General features: G+C 46.2%; 3 protein-coding genes across 3 annotated transcripts; 1 reads left to right on the plus strand and 2 right to left on the minus strand.

Moving 5' to 3' along the window:
- Window positions 1-335: 335 nt before the first annotated feature.
- Window positions 336-3,046, minus strand: LOC123129025 (putative receptor protein kinase ZmPK1). The gene has a single exon (XM_044549161.1). It carries the CDS (start codon window positions 3,042-3,044, stop codon window positions 615-617), a length of 2,430 nt encoding a protein of 809 aa, XP_044405096.1. The 5' UTR covers window positions 3,045-3,046; the 3' UTR covers window positions 336-614.
- A 5,572-nt stretch (window positions 3,047-8,618) lies between these two features.
- LOC123129026 (protein FAR1-RELATED SEQUENCE 5) lies at window positions 8,619-12,285 on the plus strand. The gene is made up of 6 exons (XM_044549162.1): window positions 8,619-8,936; window positions 9,010-9,141; window positions 9,245-9,379; window positions 9,500-9,550; window positions 9,625-9,696; window positions 9,788-12,285. The coding sequence occupies exons 1-6, from the start codon at window positions 8,910-8,912 to the stop codon at window positions 11,930-11,932; spliced, it is 2,562 nt and encodes an 853-aa protein (XP_044405097.1). The 5' UTR covers window positions 8,619-8,909; the 3' UTR covers window positions 11,933-12,285.
- A 1,406-nt stretch (window positions 12,286-13,691) lies between these two features.
- On the minus strand, window positions 13,692-19,018 carry LOC123131362 (uncharacterized). Its single transcript, XM_044551051.1, has 4 exons — window positions 18,906-19,018; window positions 17,520-17,690; window positions 15,446-15,682; window positions 13,692-14,984 (listed from the first exon to the last, which is right to left on the minus strand). Exons 2-4 carry the CDS (start codon window positions 17,683-17,685, stop codon window positions 14,314-14,316), a joined length of 1,074 nt encoding a protein of 357 aa, XP_044406986.1. The 5' UTR covers window positions 17,686-17,690; window positions 18,906-19,018; the 3' UTR covers window positions 13,692-14,313.
- Window positions 19,019-20,314: the final 1,296 nt, after the last annotated feature.

The following is a 20,314-nucleotide window of genomic DNA, read 5'->3' on the forward strand; positions in this document are numbered from 1 at the left end:
TATATATAGCTGAGTTTGGTAGTGGGTCGATTGCTATCAATAGTGCTAATTGATGACTTTAACTCACTAATCATGATAGAGAAAACTACTATCTATTAGGTACTAGCATAAGTTTCACGCAAATATTAGTACTTGAACACTGCATATCTGGCGGTGTGGACAAAATGTGAAATCGAAATTCAGTACTGGCATATAGCTCATTGCAGAGGAGCACACGCTAGACTCGCGTCCATGAAGTTGGTCCCTTTTTCTGCAACCGATCGATACATCTCTCTCTGCAACAAATGGAAGAATCAATTGATGGATTTGCTGCTGCTCCAACTCCACAACTTTTTCTAGTGACTTTTCATTGCATTATATAACTTCCTTACAAACCGACTCGGTGTTCAATTCGTTGAAGAATTCCAAGGCACACCCAACACGACTCCACTCGGTGTACTAAACAAGTTTAGCACGAACCAAAAGAAAAGTGAAACTTACTAAGTATACAACTACAATGACAATGACAACGATAATAATACATGATACACATCCCAGTATCTTGTTTTGGATCAAAAAATAACCATATATGGCATGCTGTGTAAAGCGTCAACTCCCTTATTGTTGGCACCATACTACTGCATTGTGCCACTAGCTTCATCAACCGACACAAGCATCTGTACAAGATTTTCCATGGTGGGCCTTTTTCTACTGTCTTCTTCTAGGCATGAGACAGTCAACTTGACCATCGTTCTTGCTTGCAGTCTATCGAACTGGCCGTTCAACCTCAAGTCAATGAAGTCAGGAAGCCATAAGTGTTGGCTTCCCTCCAGCATCATATTTTTTGTAAGCATCCTAACGACCGTTCCAAGGACCATTTCCACTTCCTCGCCGGCATTTGATGCCCAGTCTGAAACACGAGCCCCCATGAGTAGTTCTAGGAGAACCACTCCGAAGCTGTAGACGTCAACCTTTGATGTTATTGGCTGGCTAGAAACCCACTCGGGAGCAATATAACCTCTAGTTCCATGAATTCTTGATACATTTTTATTGGATCCACTTCTGTTCACAAGTTTTGCAAGGCCAAAGTCGCTGATCTTTGGCTCCAAGTTATCATCCAACAATATATTTTCAGGCTTGATGTCACAGTGGATAACCCACTCCAAGCACTCATGATGAAGATAGGCCAATCCTCTTGCCACCCCTAGAGCAATCTTAAATCTTTCACTCCATCCAAGTAACCTTTCACTACTAAACAAGGTTTTATCCAAAGAACCATTCTCAACATACTCCAAAACCAATATTCTGTGTGGTCCATCAGAACAGAATCCCCAAACCCTTACCAAATTCATATGGTAAATCCTTCCAATCACACTCAGTTCATGCTGGAATTCTTCTTCCCCTTGGTGTATGTCTGCCAAAGTTTTCACTGCTATGGCCCTCTTGTCTTTCAAGACGCCCTTGTATACAAGACCAGATGCCCCACATCCAATTCGATCCTTGAACTTTTGAGTTGCTCTCTGCAACTCCTTGTAAGTATATCTGCGAAAATGGTTGGTTACCATTTCATAGCCAACCTCAGCTGGCCATACCCCCATTAACTTTTTCCCTTCCCTTATGAACAAAAACCAGCATCCTAGTGCCACAAATATTAACTCCACACAAAATATCGCTAACAAGAACCCATACGCCAAGAACAGGTAATGTGAGTGTGATCCATTTTGACTGCTTTTAGGTTGATCCCAAAAGTTTACTGTGAAATGTTTGCTCTTTACACTACAATTAGGAACATATTTAGGACCAAAAGGTTGCGAGTGAGGAATTGAGGACCTTGGGACCTGTAGCGTCTTAGGAATCTTGAGATGGATAGAACCACCAACAATACTTGGCCCGGTTACACCCCCAACAAGGGTCCCCTTTGGATAGCAAAGCCCGGTTCCTTGCCAGTATGCAAAACCTTTGCAATTGCAGTCCTTCAAGCATATCTTCTTGCATTCATCAAATGAAACTATGGTATTCAATCTAAGATCATTACCATGGAAGTCGGTGGCGGGTAGCTTCAGAAACATCTCCTGTCCATCACAACTGAGATTAAATTTTGGTCTGCAACCTTGGCTCCGGTCACTGGGGTCGATTATCTCATGTCCAGGGGCACAAGCACAAGCAGGCTGGGGAGTGTACACACATATTCCATTAATGCCACACAAACCAAGAACACAGCAGGTCTGTTGATATGCCATCCACGTGACCGACCATGTTCCATCTATCTTATTTAGACTGTATAATCTAAGGTTGCCATCATAATCCAACGTTAGTCTCCTCATAACCCCATGACCCCAATCAACAGCCTTAAGAGTTAAGTTGTCACTACCAAGAAAATACCCCGAGCTATCAAGGACTCCAATTGCGGTAGTACTAAAGGCATTTCTTTTCTTTGTCCATATATCATTACTAGGAATTGGCCAATATTTTAAAGAGATATCCTTCTCATCATCAAACAGTGTGAGTATATGTTCATCATCAAAATGGAAGCTGTAGCGGCCAGGGACAAGTAGCCTACTAGCAGATACCAACTTTGCAGCACTAGTAATGTTCTGATAGGGCAGCAATGTGTCGGTAGGAGAATGGAAACTTTGCCACAGAATGATATCACCTTGGCCTTTGACGACGAGGTTCCCAGTGTCGAGCAGCTGAGCTTGCTGGGCACTCGAAGAAGACGACACATTGTTCTCCCAGACGGGGCGGCCATCGTAGTCTTCTACGGCCATCCGGCCATCCGCATCTAGCGTGACTCGGGATCGCTTGAAGTAAACGGGGTGGAGATGATTCGCGCTCCAGACCACCGTTCTTTCAGCCGTGTTGGAGTACCAAATGGAGAAGATGGAGGCAGTTTGAGAAATGTTGTTGAAGCCGCAGGTGAAAGTACCATCCGGTGAGCGGAGGACGTCGGAGCTATCCTCTACGGACATAGAGGAGCCCGGCGAGAGGAATTCGCGAGCGGAGACGCGAAGAAAGAGAAGGGCCAAGGTAAGTAGTAGGAGCAGAGGGGTGGAGCGTCCATCCATGTTTGGTGAGGCACTGATGAAGAATTGATCTCTGGAATGGTCACAAATGGGGGATATTATAGGAACCATTTGGTCAGTCGTCGCTATTGCATTTGGAAGATGGTTGTGCCTTCACTTTCATAGTCGTCTCTTTGTGCTGCAAATTGTTTGTCCTGTGCACCAGTCTCCAGCGAACTACTTTCGCCTAGCTGTGCAAAGATGGTGACTGAAATCATTGGCCCGTTGACGGGGGACGACTCTGGTAGTGCATGTAGTTTCCTTCGTACAGCGCACGAGCAGGCAGAACCGCAGAACCAACACGTCGCAGCATGCCGAAGAATCCCTGGCACCACTATCAAGTCGACGCAAAGACATGAAGAGGAAGCCGTTCACCTAGCTACATGACGACAAAGGTTCGTGTTTTTTTTTACAAATTCGCAAAAGTATTTAAATCTGCAAAGCTTTCTAAAATCCGCGAACATTTGTGGGCTTCGTGACCATTTACCAGATTCAAAAGTACTTTTTGAATTCACAAACATTTTTTCACTTCGTGAACTCTTTTCTTCAATTGACTAACCTTTTTTTTACTCCCTCCATCCGAATACATTTGTCGTAGAAATGGATGTATCTAGACGTATTTTAATTCTACATACATCAATTTTTATCCATTTATGTGACAAGTAATTCCGTACAGAGAAAGTATTAGTGAAATTTTATTACTCCCTCTGTATCGAAATGTAAGTCATTTAAGCATTCGATGTGCAAATTTCGGTACGCTACGAATATTTTCCACATTCCCGAAATGCCCTCTCGTTCGTTCACCACCGCTCTCACCCACTCGAGCTCACTCTCTCATTCCCCTCTCACCCACCCCCTCTCGCTCCCCTCCAGATTCCCATAGTCGCCAGCCTCTCCTCGCCTCCCCTTCTCCCCACTACTGTGCGCTCCGTTTCCTCCGACCGCGCATGCCACACCATAGGTCAAAAGCTTGCCTTTTTAGGCGCCGTCGACGAGCTTCTGGGCGGCGGAGGATGGATCCGCGTGCGCCGACACTGGATCCGTGCGTGTCGACGCCGGCTTCACAGCAGAGCGGCACCGTCGCAGAAGAGCAGGGCCGTAGCAGCGCCGCCCTCCTCCACGACCACGCAGCCGCATCGGCGGTGGACTCGAATCCCTAGCCAGCGAGCTCAGGCAGCCATGGATCCATGGTGACGAACCTTCCTCTTCTCTCTGTAGCTGACCCACCCCGTCTATTCTCCCTCCCTCTCTGACCCGCGTCTCCATGATTAGGTCGACGCCAGGGAAGAGCCACCAACAGCAACAACTAAGATATGGACATGTAGGTCACTGCCCTCTACAAGGAGGAAGACCACTGCTTCTCCGACTCTGCATCTTCCTTGGTCGCCATGGAAGGTACTCCCACGTTATGCTCTGCGATGCTCCATGTTATGCTTGCTGCAACTTACTGGTGCACAATTCATTCAAGATAAAACTGCAGAAATCTCAAACTTTAGCATGGACTGAATAATACTGGTGAATAATGTAGTTAAGGATTTTGTTAGGATTGTTACTACTCCTAAGATCATTCATGGACTGAATAATTCAGTCAAATACAGCTAAGTTATCCAGTCAAATTCAGATGTCCCTTCAGTTTGCATCATTCATAGACTGAATAATTTTGGAGTAGCTTGCTTAAATGAATGCTTGAGCTGGAGTAGACTCATGCTGTTAATGAATGCTTGTTATCTTACTGCAACTATTAATTTGCATATGAAAAGCTACTCCTCTTGTGCCCTCCATATTCTTTGAAACTACTGAAATGAATGAAGGCATATGAAGCTACTACTAATGGAGTATTGTTATATTGTTTGAAGCTACTGCTAATGAAGTACTATTTTGGAGCAACTACATATTGTTTGAAACTATTAAGCTGGAGTACTGTTAATGATGCATATGAAGCTACTGCTAATGGAGTAACTTAAAAGCATGGAGTGATTTATGTAGTTTTGTTAAAGCATGGAGTAGTTTCTCTAGTTTTGTTAAAGCCTGGATATTGAACTTTCCTTGTGGATGAAGAGCCCAGCGTCCATCCACATCCCGGCGGAGCCACCTGCAGTGAACGGAGCAGTTGGTCTCCTACCGGCCAGGCGTGGCAGTGCGGGTTAGTTGAAGGGTGGTGCGGGCGAGGCAAGGGGCGAGCGACTTCCTGTGCGTATCTTGAACTGGCAGGGAGCTAGCGGCATAGGGCTCCGCACTCCTCCCGCCGAGCACCGAGAGGGCGGGAAGGAGGAGATGACGCGACGACGCGAGGGTGAGCGGACGTGATGGCGCGAGGGTGAGCGGTGGCGGCGGCTCGGCAGGGAGCGTGCGAGCACGGGTCGCAAAGGAGATCAAGGAGAGGGAGAGGAGGAGCTGGGGCAGCTGCAATCCAAACCATCTCACCGATTGGGAGAGGTGCAGCAGAACGTGAAAAGACAAAAATGCCCTTGACAGGGCATGAAATTACAGGCGGTGGCAGGAAATCTTTACGCTGGAGAGGGACTATTCATTGCAATAGTAACCGGTTTTGATCCGACCGCTGTGATCTACCAGGAGCGAGATCGGACGGACATAATCGCGTCAAAGAAATGATCCGAAGGCCGAGAGTCGCTAAACCCTGAGAGAGCTCGGGGCCCGCCTTGGTTCTTATTTCTGGATATTTTTTGATAAATGATTGCATCTCATTTGTCCTCTACACACGTAGGGCTAGACAGATGACATCTCATTTGTCCTCTACACTTGCATGATTGCATTGTTGCACATTTGCATATTTTGTCATAAGCTTGACCCACCTATCGATGTGCGTACGTACGTACTTTGAGCTCGTCCAGTGGCGGAGCTAGATGCAGATTACGCCTAGGGCTGTGCTATATTGAATAATAAACTTTTATGATTTTTTATGCTTTGCATGAAAAAATTATAAAGGAAATTGTTTCTAGGCTGGGGCTATAGCCCTAACTGCCCCAGGCCTGTCTCCGCCACTGAGCTCGTCAACCTCCCAGCAGCAGCTCGTCGCCCACCGTTGGGTTGTCCCTGTCTGAGATGGACAGGCTTGTTGCCGCATGTCTACTTGCACGTAGTCCGGTCAAAAACTAATCTTGGTAGTGTCAGTTGCTTCCACGCAGGCGCAGCGGCTAGCTACGCACATGCATGACGCATACAAATGCACATCATGAACACATATATATAGTTCTTCGCAAACGGCATCTCTAAGGCCGTGCCCCAAATTGGACCTATTATTTGACGCGTCTGTAGACACGAATAAGAAAGCCGGAGATCCAGCTGTATGCTCGAAATGTTGGTGCACATTTTAAACTTAAATCCAACAAACCGGGTGAATTTGATGCAAACACAACCATTTTCATGCAAACCAACCAGGCCTAATTCATGCCAAGTTCGACATACTGCAATTAAATTGGACAAGTTCAATTAAAATTGAAATAAACCTAGAGAAAAACTATGCGAGATATTGGACCGTAACATCGTACACAACCTCCCGGGGACCTTATTAACACCTAACCATGTAGCATGCCAAAAAAGTTCAGGACATTTACGCGTTGATCTCCAATTATTCCAAGGGTCACTACATTCCAGATATAATACGCCAGCAAGAACTACCGAGGCAACTTCATGACGATTGGCGAGGAGCCCCATGTAGAAGAATATTAAGGTAGAGCCTACACGGGTGAGATATAGGAACCCCCCCCCCCCCCCCCCCCCCCAAGGGAGCCGAACCCCGATTAACAAGGATGCGCCACTCCAACCTCAACACTGGACTACCATCCTTCTCCACACGACCCTAGTAACACAATGCAGATTTCATGTGGTACCTACCCACACTACATTAGAACATCTCGAATTACCAAAGCACAGCGGAAAATTACTCTATAATTCTAAGGAAGTTTTTTTTGCGTATTTATGAGTCAGGGGCGCACACTAGCCCTAAGGCGATTGGGTAGCGTATGTGGGTAATGTCGGCCTCCTAGCTTCGTCTTTTGGCGCACACCCTCTTTTGATTGAAAAACAATTTCTGATTTGTTTGAGATGTTTTTTTTACTTTTGGAAACTATCTATTTTTCCTAAACCAAAGACAAGAAAACATCAACCAGCTCTCTAGCGCATTGTTTGTATGTTATTCCAATTTTATAAAAAAATGTATATTCAATAAATTTATGTCATGACAGCTTAAAGACTTACAGGTATTTTGGGACGTATTTCAGTTTGCTAGTCTGTTTAAAGAAAATAGGCTATCAGATTTTTTAAAGATCAAAATTGTATTATTGAAAAAATGTGTTCGCCATTTTTTAAACATGCATGAATATTAAATATGTTTGTGAATTCCAAAAAATCCATAAATTTTAAATATTCACGAGAACTTTAAGAATGTCCCATGGTTTTAAGTATTCACAAACTTCTAAAAAAATCATAGGTTTTAAAATAATCATCATTTCTAAAAAATTGCAGATAGTAAAAAATATTCATGTTTTAGAAATTAAAAAATGAAAAGGAAAGCTAAAAACTAAAATAAATGAAAAAGTAAATAGAAATTAAGGGACAATTTATAAAATGAATAAAATGAAATGATAAAATAAAACTATAAAAAATAAAAAAGTCGGAACAAAATGGTGAAACCGGTAGAGACGATTGTTCGTGGCCTTGAGTTACCCGAGTCGGGTCGGCCCATGTGCGCTTGCTCAGGCGCGTCATAGCGTCAACCCTTTGCTACAGGTGACCAATAGGGAAACTCCGATCCTCTCTCCCATAGCCCTATTCTCCGCAGCCGGCGCAGGATACCTACCTCTTCTCCTCCTTGTCCCTCCAGCAATAGCGGCCACCGCCGCCGCCGTCGTATCCTCTCTCCCCGGCCAGATCCAGCCGCCACCTCCTCTCCCCACCCTCGCCCCACCAGCGCATTGGATTCCAGGCTCAACACCAATGGGCTCTCCAGCGCATTGTTTATATGTTATTCCAAAAAAATAAGACAATGTATATCCAATAAAGTTATGTCATGACAACTTAAAAATTTATAGATGTGTTTTAGGACGTATTTCGGTTTGCTAGTCTGGTTAAAGAAAATAGGCTATCTGATTTTTGAAAGATCTAAACTGTATTATTGAAAAAAAAGTTCACCAGTTTTTTAAACATTCATGAATGTTGAATATGTTGTCTAATTCCAAATAGTACATAAATTTTAAATATTATGAGAACTTTCAACAATTGTTCGTGTTTTTAAGTATTCACTAACTCCTAAACTTGTTTTATAGAAATTAAAAAAAGGAAAAAGGAAAGAAAAAATAGAAATAAAACGAAAAACGTAAAAATAAATTAAGGAATAATTTATAAAATGAGAGAAAAAGAAATGACAAAGTAAAACTATAAAAAATAAAAGAAGACAGAAAAAAATGGTGAAAACTGGTAGAGAAGACCCGAAGACGATGAGAGAATGCAAACAAAACCGCTCGTGGGCTTGAGCTACCCAAGTCGGGCCGGCCCATGTGCCCGCACTCAGGCGCGTCGTAGCGTCAACCCTTTGCTACAGGCGACCAATAGGGAAACTCCGCTCCTCTCTCCCATAGCCCTATTCTCCGCAGCCGGCGCAGGATACCTACCTCTCCTCCTCCCCGTCACTCCAGCAACGGCGGCCGCCGCCGCCGCCACCACCACCACCACCGTATCCTCCCTCCCCGTCCAGATCCAGCCGCCACCTCCCCTCCCCACCTCGCCCCGTCACCCGCACGGGATCCAGGCCCAAACCCCTCGCCCCTCCTCTCCTCTCCCCATTCGAATCCGGATCTAGACTCACACTCCACCTCCGCCGGAGCGCGCTCGCGGCGACGGACACCGGCGATGGAGGAGTATCTAGCTGCCTACACGGTAATGCCTCCCAAAACCCACCATACATGTTCCGCCGCGCAGGGTTTATGCCTGACAAATTTCTTCGTTTCAGGCGAAAGAAGATCCCGTAACTCCGGCGCAGCCGACTGTTCAGACGGCCAGTGCGCTGCCGGCCCGGGCAGCAGGCGGTCACGCGCAGCAGGCGCCAGCAGCTGCTGCTGCTCCTCCGACCAGTTCCAGAGTGGTAAGATTACTGGAAAGAAGCCTTTGTTGAGGAGAGACTTGGCATTATGTGTGTGTGGTGTGTAGATCCTGAGTGAAAACCGCACTCTTTGGAACTGCTGCAGGTTGCGAAATCGACCAACAACAGTTCGGCGAAAACCCCCGGGAGCTCCGCGAACAAGAGAGTGATATACATTGTGGCTGGGGATGATGGCTCCCATGTGCCGATCCTGCGCAAAGTGCAGGTGTATGGAGAAGAGGTACCTGAGCACATCACAGTTTTTGTCCCTTCATCTGTGCATCTATCAGTAGATAACATTTAAGAAAACAAGCAGACACATTGGATTACTGTGTCTCACACATATCTGTTATTGTCACAGGCTAGTAAGGGATATGAGAAGACGCCAGCACCTGCGTGCAACGTCGTTAAGGTACTTGGAGTCACTACTTCACCTTCCCTTAGAAATTACTTAATGTCTGGTGTTAACTTGGAATGAAATGACAGCAAGCTCGTCTGGATGCTGGCAAACAACCGGTGAGACGACCAAGGATACAACTGCTCAGCCACAACCGTGAGGTATGGAAGCCAAACAAAATATAGCAAGTACTGGTATTTTGGACATTTCAATATACTCAGGGGATAATATAAACTATGTGCTTGCCTGCAGGAACGATCAGCAGAGCTCATGGATGACGATGAAGAAGCGGCAATCGCATTGTCTGTTAAACTGGAGAGAAACGCCAGCTATGTGGACCGTTCGCTGCAGCTGGTGACTGCTGAAGAACATGATGTTATGGAAATCGATGACATATCTAGCGACGATACAGGCAGTCAAAGTGATTCAGACAGCAGCTCTGGTAGTGAGTCAGAAAAGGAGGAAGGGAGGTTCTTCTATCCTGCCCCTGAGGCACTGGGCACTGTTAAAGCACCGCAAGTTGGAATGAAATTCCCAACCCTCGAAGATGCACATGAGTACTACAACACATATGCTCTCCAGACTGGTTTCGTGGTGGTCAGGGGAAGAAACTACAAGAGACAGAGGTTTCAGCTGGACTGCAACAGGAATCGCAAGGTAAAGCTAGTCGAGGACCTGAACCTGAAGAGGAAGAGGAAGAAGAATGTCATAGAGAAGACAAATTGCCAGGCAAAGATCATCGTGAAGCTTATCAAGGGAGAGTGGGTGATCGCAGCAGTTCAGAATGAACATAACCATCCGTTATCTCCAAGCCGTTCGTTCACAAGATTCTTAACGAGCCAAAAACACATGTCACCTGAAGAGAGGTCATTTTCAAGAGTTCTTCAGCAGAGCAGGGTGCCTCCCGGAGAAATTCTCAAGATTTTGAGAAGGATGAGTGGCTTTTTTCGGGAATTGCCATCAAAGGAAAAACAAGCACTGATCTTGCAGTCTGCTGAACAATGGAGGAAAGCAAACTTAGATGTTGAGAAAACACTGAACCACTTCGAGCAACTGCAGCTCCAGGACCCATGTTTTTTCTACACCGTGCAAAAGGATGAAGATGGCACGCTTAGGAGCATTTTCTGGACTGATGCAAGGTCAAGGATGGATTATGAAATCTTTGGTGATTTCGTATCGTTTGACACCACCTTCAGCACAAATAGACACAACATGCCTTTCGTTCCTATCACTGGGATGAATAGCCGTGGGAGAACAATCGTGTTAGGGTGTGCCTTGCTGCAAGATCGAAAAGCTGAAACCTACAAATGGATGCTCGAAACGTTTCTGCAGGAGATGGGAGGAGGTCAAATACCAAGATCAGTCATAACAAGCCAGGACGAAGCCATGGCGAAGGCAATAGCCGAGGTCATGCCACAAGCAAGGCACAGGTTCTGCAGATGGAACGGGAAAGCCCAGGAAAAGATGGCGGCCTTTGTGGCAGCAAGAGGCAACATGAAAGCAGAGCTGGACATCTTAGTTGACAGTTCACTGACAGAGACGGAGTTCGAACAAGGATGGAGTGCACTCATTCAGAGACATGATGCAAGTGAAAACGAGTACCTACAGTTGCTGTGGGAGATGAGGAAGACCTGGGCTCCTGTTTATTTCATGCAGGATTTCTTCCCTTTTGTCGTTTCAGCCAGAGGCAGCCAGGGGGCATTCTCACTGTTCAAAGAGAATGTGCTTCCCAAGGACAAGATAGAGAATCTGATTGAAAAGTACGAGGAGATGCAGGATAAGATCAAGAAAACGGACGAGGAAGATGTACTGGAAGCGGCGACCGAGCCTTCATGCTTCTCACTGCAGCCAATAGAAAGGCACGCATCACGTGTCTACACAAGGCAGATCTTCCTGAAAGTCCAGAAGGAGCTCCTCCACTCCACAGCATTCAAAGTGCAGGAGATAGAAAGAGGCACCCTGTACAGGCTGGACAAGGCCTACAGCTACGAGAACCCGGAGTACGACCGGGACTCCTTCGAGGTGTCAATCGAGCCCGGCCTCACCGACACGTACACGTGCCAGTGTGCCAAGTTCGCCAGGGACGGGATCCTCTGCTGCCACGTGTTCAGGCTCTTCACGCAGTTTGGCATCGACGAGATACCGGAGAAATACATCGTGGCCCGGTGGACCGACGGTTTCAGGGAGGAGCAGCTGGAGCGGCGTGAGGAGGGGCGGTTGGTGGTGGCGGCACAACGCGAGGAGGATGCGGCGAGGTACGCGGCACTGATGAGCAAGGCGGCTGGGATCGGGAGGGAGATCTGCGGCGACGGCGCCAAGTGCGACGCGTTCATGCTGGAGCTGGACAGGATCCGGGAGAAAATGGCGACGATGGCGATGGCGAATGATCACGTTTAGACGGTAAGTGCTGAGCTTGGGCTACAGTGGACATGTTCAGCAGCAGAAGTCTCTAGGTACTCGGGTTGGGGAGTTGATCTTGCTCGTGTGCACAATGTAGAGTAGCTGGTAAGGCTTGTTTTTCCTGTGTAACTTGAGAGACGAGTGCTATGTAGTCTATTGTTGCATTCATGATTCATGCATTGTTAACTGTCAAGGATTTGCCGTCGTGATTCTGCTATGTTAGTAGTACCTGCATGCAGTTCATGAGATGTACTCTGGTTGTGCTAAAATGTATCCATGCATTAACTTGTTACAGATTCGCCGTCGTGATTCTGTTTATGTTAGTACCTGCATGCAGTTCATGTGGTGTATTCCTGTTGTGCTAAATATGCTGCCTGAAACTGTTGGGTAAAACCAAGTGCATCTTATTTTACCTGCTGTGTGTTTGAACTGCACTCTGATGTTGACGGGCAGACGTTTGCAGTCGCGCGTTTGTCGTAGATTGCGCTCTACTTGTTGAGCGTTTCGCACTAACACTGATGAACAGTTTTGGTCAACCGTGCGTGCATTCCTTTCCTCCCCGGCGTTTACAGAAACAAAACCTGTAGCACCGCCACTCGTAGTTTCATTCTAAAGCTAAAATATTTTCTAGTCAATATTACCTTATTTTACTGGAATTCGGTCCTACTGTTTTTCATACTGTTATTTTACTAGTGTGTTGTTGCGTTGCAATTTGCAAATGATGATGACGATGAAATCCAGGCCTGTTTCTCAAAACATCATCATATTTTGCCCCATAGCTCTCGCCCCTCTCGCCCAGCAATGCCTGAGAACTGATGCTATCAGAGCTCAGAGGTAGCTTTCGCCCACCAGCACATGCATGGGCCTAGGCTACAAAGGTACGGCCTTGCCTGCGTGCACGTAGGCCTCGGTTAGAGCATCTATAGCAGATCTCTCAAATGTCTCTAACCCGAAATAGCCTGATATGCAGGCTTGGGCATTTTTTTTGGGCTGAATAGGCCTCGCATACCCGTCTAGCCCGGAAATGTTTTTCAAGGCCCCTTGAGATCCCCTCTCTGGTGCTATATCAAAGATACCGGAGGGCATTTAGGGTTAGCACCCCTATCCCCTCCGCTGCATTTCATCTCCTCTGCCGCTTTGGTTGTTCCACTCCGGCAAGCAACTAGAGCGAAATGGAGGGTGGTTTCGGCGGCCTCGGCGGGCACCTCCTTCGGGCAGTCCAGGTGGAGCTGTCGTTGGTTGTGCACCTCCTTCGGCCAACGCCGGCTTCTGCGGTGCGGCAGGGTACAAGGAGGCGTGTGTTACATGCCCGGCGCCTGGCCACATTGAAATAGCGGACGGATGCAAGGCACCAACCGGTGAGGTGTTTAATGTCGGCCGGCACAGGAACGAACATGTCGCGCTCGAGGCGTCGGAGTAGGTTCCTTGGGACACACTGGTTTAATGGAGGTAGGCGGGCGGCACTCTTTGCCGGCGCGCCACTTCAATACCGGCGCCGCTTGGGTTGTAGGCGATTGTTGGAGGTGCCCTTAGATGTCACTTCACATCAGACAACAACACGTACAGAAATTTCGATGGCATTCTTGCGTCTATCATTTTCCTTTGTATATATCTCAATAGCTAGTAATAATCGTGCGACCACCAACAATGCTGAGGTCTAGCTGACAAAGACGAGCGCTCCGGATTTAGCTCACGTTGAGAAACTAAATCAGTTCAGCTACAATATCACTGACATTGCTCTCTGCGGGCCATCCGATTTGAGGCAAACGGTTCAGATTAGGCGGTACAGTAAATATTTACAGGAGAAAACGGTTCACAGAGGCAAAATGAGGCAAACGGTTCAGATTAGAAGCTAAATCTAGGCTGTTTGTTTTTTATCTGACGGTTCACATAGGCAAAATGAGGTGACTGTTGTGCAAATTCAGCCAGTCTGAACCCAAAAAAGAGATGATGGAGTATTCTTGACATGAATCAAATTACAACTTGACGTTTACAAATAGGAGTCTTGAATAGCAAACCAATTCTCACACACGTTTACAAATCGAAAACAGGCCAATTGTTTCCCCCTGTGACGGCATAAATTTGCAGGCAGGCTGTTGTAAGGACTTCTCTTCTTGTTTCTTCTGTAAAATCATCTTCCTTACTGTACTAATTTATTCGTAGCAACAAGCCAACCTATTGAGGGTTTCTTGCATTGGATCCACTGCGGCTTTGGATCCAATTCTGAAGCCAAGGCAGGACCATGTAAACAATGTTGAGTAGAAACACAGTAATGGGGTAAATCAGTCGAAAAGGTGATCCGTCCCACGTTCCGGAGATATAGCTACACCCCAAGCTCATAAAACAAGTAACTACCACGCCTTTGAAAATATTACTCTTCAAGTAAGTGGGCTCTGTAGGTTATTTATGTTTCTGGCGAGCATTCCAATGATCATCAAGGATGTGAAGAAAGCGGTCGTGTTGCTGTAGTAAAAGTTCAAGTACCTCCTGTAAGATTTGCTGCGCATAACTGACATACCAGCGACGTGCCCGTTGGATTTGTCGTCGGCGGCCCAGAAACCACCGGGTGGGGTGAGCCCTGCGGTGAAGGTGACGGTGGCGACCAGTGACATCAGGAGCATCAACCAGGAACAGAAAGCTTCGTGCTTCTTTTCAGCAGACTCTTCGTTGCTGCGATTGGCAGGTACCAGACTCTGAAGGCCATCCACGGCTACCGCTGCCAGTCGGCCATTGCTGGAGGGGACAAACAGCACCGGCATGCCATTGGCTCCTTTTATCACCTTGAGCAACTCATCAATCGACATGTGTGGACTATGGTCAATAGTGATCTCTTGCTGCTGAGGCTGCGGAGAATGTACAAGCTGTAAGCCTTCCCCTGACGGTATTGCCATCCTGTTAGCTTCTTCCGGCAGCGATGAGTCTCCAAGCAGCACTTTTTCTCCTATCGATATTGCCACTCTGTCAGCTTCTTCTAGCAGGGATGAACCTCCAAGCCTTCTCCTAAGTCCTAACGGTGTTGCAACGGTGTCAGCTTCTTCCGCCGTATTCTCTGCAGGGTCCATAAGGCCATAACAAACATCAGTTTGGTCAGGGACTCTGGTTTCTTCTGTAAAATGCACAATTACAGTGATGCTTCCACACACCAAAAAAATATCAATTAGCCCACTTGGTGTTTAATTGTAAGATGTAGATTCACGTTTTTATATTTTCCTATCCTAATGAAGCAATGAGGGCCTGTAGATGGCACCTGCAAATAGAAAACCTACCCTGTTTTTTAGCATTTCTGTATTTTTTTTAGGCAAGACGCCCGAGGCATCTCAACGATTAAAGTAAAATAAAAAGAAGGGGGCACAACACCAACTTATATAGGAAGCTTGCTGCTTTCATTCAGTATAAGTGTATCGGAAACCGACTAAACAATGTATGGAAACTAGCACATTGATTCGATTTTGTATCATGCATGTGGAGGAAAATGAAAATGAGAACATATCACCAACGAATGGTATTTACCATGGTTAGCATTGATCTCTTGCTGCTGAGACTGCAACGAATCTCCAAGCAGTATGCCTTCTCCTGACGGTATTGCTCTGCTGTCAGCTTCTTTCGGCAGCGATGAATCTCCATGCAGCACCTCTTCTCCAATAGATATTGCTCTGCTGTCAGCTTCTTTCGGCAGCGATGAATCTCCATGCAGAACCTCTTCTCCAATAGATATTGCCACGATGTCAGCTTCTTCCAACATACTCTCTGCAAGATCCATAAGGCCACAATAAACATCATTTTGGTCAGACTCTGGTTTCTTGTGTAAAACACGCGTTACAGTGACACATTCATAGGCAGAGGCCGGGGAGTCCCCCCTTTTCAAAAAAAAAAAAAACAGTGACACATTCATAGCCAGAAGAAAAAATAGACGATTTCAATTTGCCCACTTGATGCTTATTGCAAGATGCAAATCCATTTCCCCCCATATATTCTTGTAATTTTTTTTTAGAAAATGATACATTCCTGTAAATAACCTCTGAACTTCGTTTTTCTTTTTACTTTTCCTGCCCTAATGAGTGGTTGCAGGTGACAGCTTCGAAAATGTACCCTGTTTTTAGCATTGCCGAATTTTTTTGAAACAATTCCTTATTTAACACTATCTTAAATTTTGTTTCCTTATTTAACACTGAAAAACTTTTTCTTCCCTATCTAACAACGAGTCTAAAATGTATGCCCTTTATAACACTTTCTTCCATTTTAAGACTAAATGACACCTGAAAAGACCATTTTGCCCTTCATGTGATATGTATGTGTGCGGGACAGTAGCACACACACACGCAATATCAATACGGGGCAGTAGCAAACAGACAGCGGCAACACATACACATGCACGCAACACGCACACACGCAGCGGCAGCACATACACACGCACACAGCACACACACGCGCGCATCACACAACAACACACACCCACACATCAGCACACACACAGCAGCATGTACGCACACACAAACACGCAGTCATGCGACAGCACACACCGAGCAACACACGCAGCAGCATACACACGCACGCACACACAAGCACGCAGGCACGCAGCAGCACATACACACACGCACACACACGCAACATCAGCAGCACACACACGCACGCACACACACGCAACATCAGCAGCACACACGCGTGCACAAACATAAAACATGAGGGGCAAAGGGGTCTTTTCAGTTGTCATTGAGGCTCAAAATAGACAAAAGTGTCATAAAAGGCATAAAATTTAAACTCTTTGTTAGATAGGGAAGAAATCGTTTGTCGATGTTAAATAGGGCATAAAATTTAGACACGGTGTTAAATAAGGAATTCTCTCTATTTTTTTAGGCAAGACATCCTAAGGCATCAAAACGATTAAAATAAAATAAAAAGTAGGGAGCAGTGCACCAAACTTATATAGGAAGCCTCACTGCTTTTGTTCAGTATAAGTGTATCAAAAACCAACTAAACAAAGTAGGCTATGAAAACTGGCTATACTGACACATTCACTGTTTTCACTTATACTGATGCGGCCGCCGAGACACCGTCTCATGGGACCATCGACGTGGTCGCAGAGTGCAGACAATTCAACGACACGCAGGGGCGGCGCTACTGTTCCGTCGAGTCGCCGTCTTGCATGAGCAGCGCCGCGGCGAGAGTGATCGTCGGACGGGGGCAGCACCAAGGCCGTTGAGTTTCCGTCGCGCGGGTGCAACGATGCCGTTCTATCCAGTAGGCGCATAGTTCGCCGGTGGCGGCAGCAGCGGCGGCGGCATCTTGGTGTACACGGTGCTGGATTAGCAGATAGGGAGTCGAGAAGATAATCCGCCGGCTAATTACGGAATAAGAGGGGTCTACGTGTAAAGTATAATTAAGTCGTTGGCTAGAACTCCCATCTTCGACCCGTTCGCTGTTGATCTAACGGCTCAGGAAGCAAGCTTCCAGATTTTCACTGAATTCCTGTTTTCAGTGGATACTTGGCCAACAAAGTATGAAGACTAGCACATCAATTTGATTTTGTACCATGCATGTGGAGGAAAATAACAAGGAGAACATATCACCGAGGAATGGTATTTACCATGGTTAACACTGATCTCTTGCAGCTGAGACTGTGACGAATCTCCAAGCAGCACGCCTTCTCCTGACGGCATTGCCCCTCTCTCAGCTTCCTCCAGCAGTGATGAATCTCCAAGCAGCATGTCTTCTTCTATCGCTATTGCCACGCTGTGAGCTTGTTCCGACATATTTTCTGCAGGTTACATAAGGCCATAACAAACATCAGCTCGGCCAGGGACTACGCTTTCATGTGTAAGACACACTATTACAGTATGAAATACATTTACAAGGAAAACAACAGAGACAGTTTCAGTTAGCCTAGTTGTGGTGCTTAACTCCAAGAAACCAAATCCACTTTCCCCCATATATTCTTGTAAATAACCTCTGAACTTTGTTTTTACATCCCCACCGCCATGGTGACAGCTTCGAAAACATACCCTCTTCTTAGCATTTCAGTCTTTTTTACACAAGAAACCCCAGGCATCCAAACTATAAAAACAAAATAAAAACAAGGGAGCAGAGCACCAAACGTATATAGGAAGCCTCGCTGCTTTTGTTTAGTGTATGTGTGTATCCATATCGACTAAATGTCTGAATGAAGTAGGGAAGCTAGCACATCGGATCAGTTCTGTACTACTATATGTGAAAAATACGTAATAACAAAAGTATATCACCAGTGAATGCTAATTAAATGTAGGATATGCTATGAACACCAATGTAGTCACTTTCTATCTGCTGACAGACAAACATTCGAGCTTCTATAGTTGCTTCTGAAATCTCCGTTGACTAACTATCTATGTGTATATAATTAGAAAATCATTTATAGTAAACAAAAGCATAGTAACTCAGAGTGTGTCTGATGCAAGCCTGCAACTCCACAGGAAAGAGTTAGTGCCATGCAGAAAAACAGCCTTCTCAAGAATGGCTAGTGTCAAGCAAGATAATTAAGTACGTACAGGGTATAAAGAAGTGGGGAAGGCAGCGCACTCATTACGGCCGACCGGTCTTAAACAATGACCAAACTAAAGTCAGATCTAAAATCATCAGCATTGCACCCGTAAGTTCAAGATAGGTTAATAAGACGGCCGGAACTACCCCAGGCAACCGCGTGGCATTTCCAAAATTTTAATTTTAATTTAACACGGCAGCAAGGTACGGAACACACGCTTGGGTTTGTACGGGAAAACCTAAGTGCATCCCCATGCCCGTCCCAGCCGATCAAAGACAAACGATCTCAAAGACAAAGAGTGCTATCGGTAGCAATGGGAATGTATACGCCCAGCCATGGGGGTCAGCCGGGAGCCCAGACGGTTCGGATCTTTGACGCGTGGATCTCGCAGCACGGGCATTGCTAGTACTAGTAAGATGTATGCGTCCTGGGAGGAAGAGGCTAGAAATTGGGGCTCACCTCACCGCGCGGTAATGCGGGACTCCGGCGAGACGGCGGCGCGGCGGCGGGGAGCAGCAGGAGGCAAGGTGCGCGAGGTGGTGGAGAAGAGAGAGGGACGCGCTAGGGAGTGGGCAGTGGGGACTACGCGTTGGCCGTGTCGTGTCGGAGAAAAAGGAGAAGTCCGTCAACGCAAGAGACCAGCCGCTCCCTCCAGATGGGCCAGGCCTTACACATGGACACGACCAACGCGTTGACTGACTTCTCCATTTTATTAGGTGGGCCGGGCCTCAACCATGGGCACCGCCGGGTCTTACACATGGACAAGGCGACACAAACATCGAGGCACATAGCTTCGCTAAACATGTTTTCCGGTCTGAACATGGGTCGGCATCTCTGGCTTTTCAATCCTCACATCCATTGTATCCCTATGAACACTAGAAGAACGCCCGTGCGTTGCAACGGGGCCACATTAGCTTTAAGAGTTCAATATGAGTTATGTTAATATTACATTTAATATTCTCATACATATCAAGTGACATTGGTTTTGGTATTTGAAGATTGATTACCATCCGTTAGTTGGGTTACCAATGAAGAAATCAATCATCATATGTAGAAAAAGGAACTACATTACACATGCTTACACCTCATCTACTCGTGAGAATATATAGAATTGGAGTAAACAAAATCGTATACAGAACACACCATCACTGTTTGATACTCCTGCATGCATTAGTGAAATAAGCACACAAGTTATAAAACCAACTTAGTACAAAGCATAAGATGAAAAATTCTTAGTATAGAACATACGAAAGGTCCCCACGCCAACACTATGTGCCCTAAAAACAACCACAAGCGGTCCTGCATCATGAGTTATTCGGTACATGTACAATCGTGCATCTGCTCCAGCTCATCAGATAAACAGACAATCATTATGCATATTTTTCGCAAGGTAGCTCAATATGAAACAACCTTGATTGAAACATCATTTCACTATAAATTTGAAGAAAATATGAGATTGGACCATACACTAAAATACGTGCACATGAACTACCAAAGGCCATGCTAAAATAATATTAGATCTGATAATTTTGGGATATCCTCACAGGAAGTGATACCAAATAGAAACTTCATCATTTAAATACTCATCGACAATTTTGAGAAATCCTTACAGGAAGAAAGAGCAGATAGAAACTTGATCAATCTAAATACTCCTATAATGACCTCAACACCCTTAAAGTATATATGGACGCCTGTGCCACACCGCGTCGATCGCGCCCGCCACTGCCGCCGCGCTCGCCGCAGCCACCGCACCACTATGACCCGCGCGACGCACACCCTGGCCACGCGCCACACTCTCGCTAGCTGCGCTCGCCCCGTCTGCTGCCGCCTATGCCTTCGCTCGCCCCGCAGTCGCGCCCCTGCCTCGC

Source organism: Triticum aestivum, chromosome 6A, assembly GCF_018294505.1.
Source record: "Triticum aestivum cultivar Chinese Spring chromosome 6A, IWGSC CS RefSeq v2.1, whole genome shotgun sequence".
Classification (NCBI taxonomy): Eukaryota; Viridiplantae; Streptophyta; class Magnoliopsida; order Poales; family Poaceae; genus Triticum; species Triticum aestivum.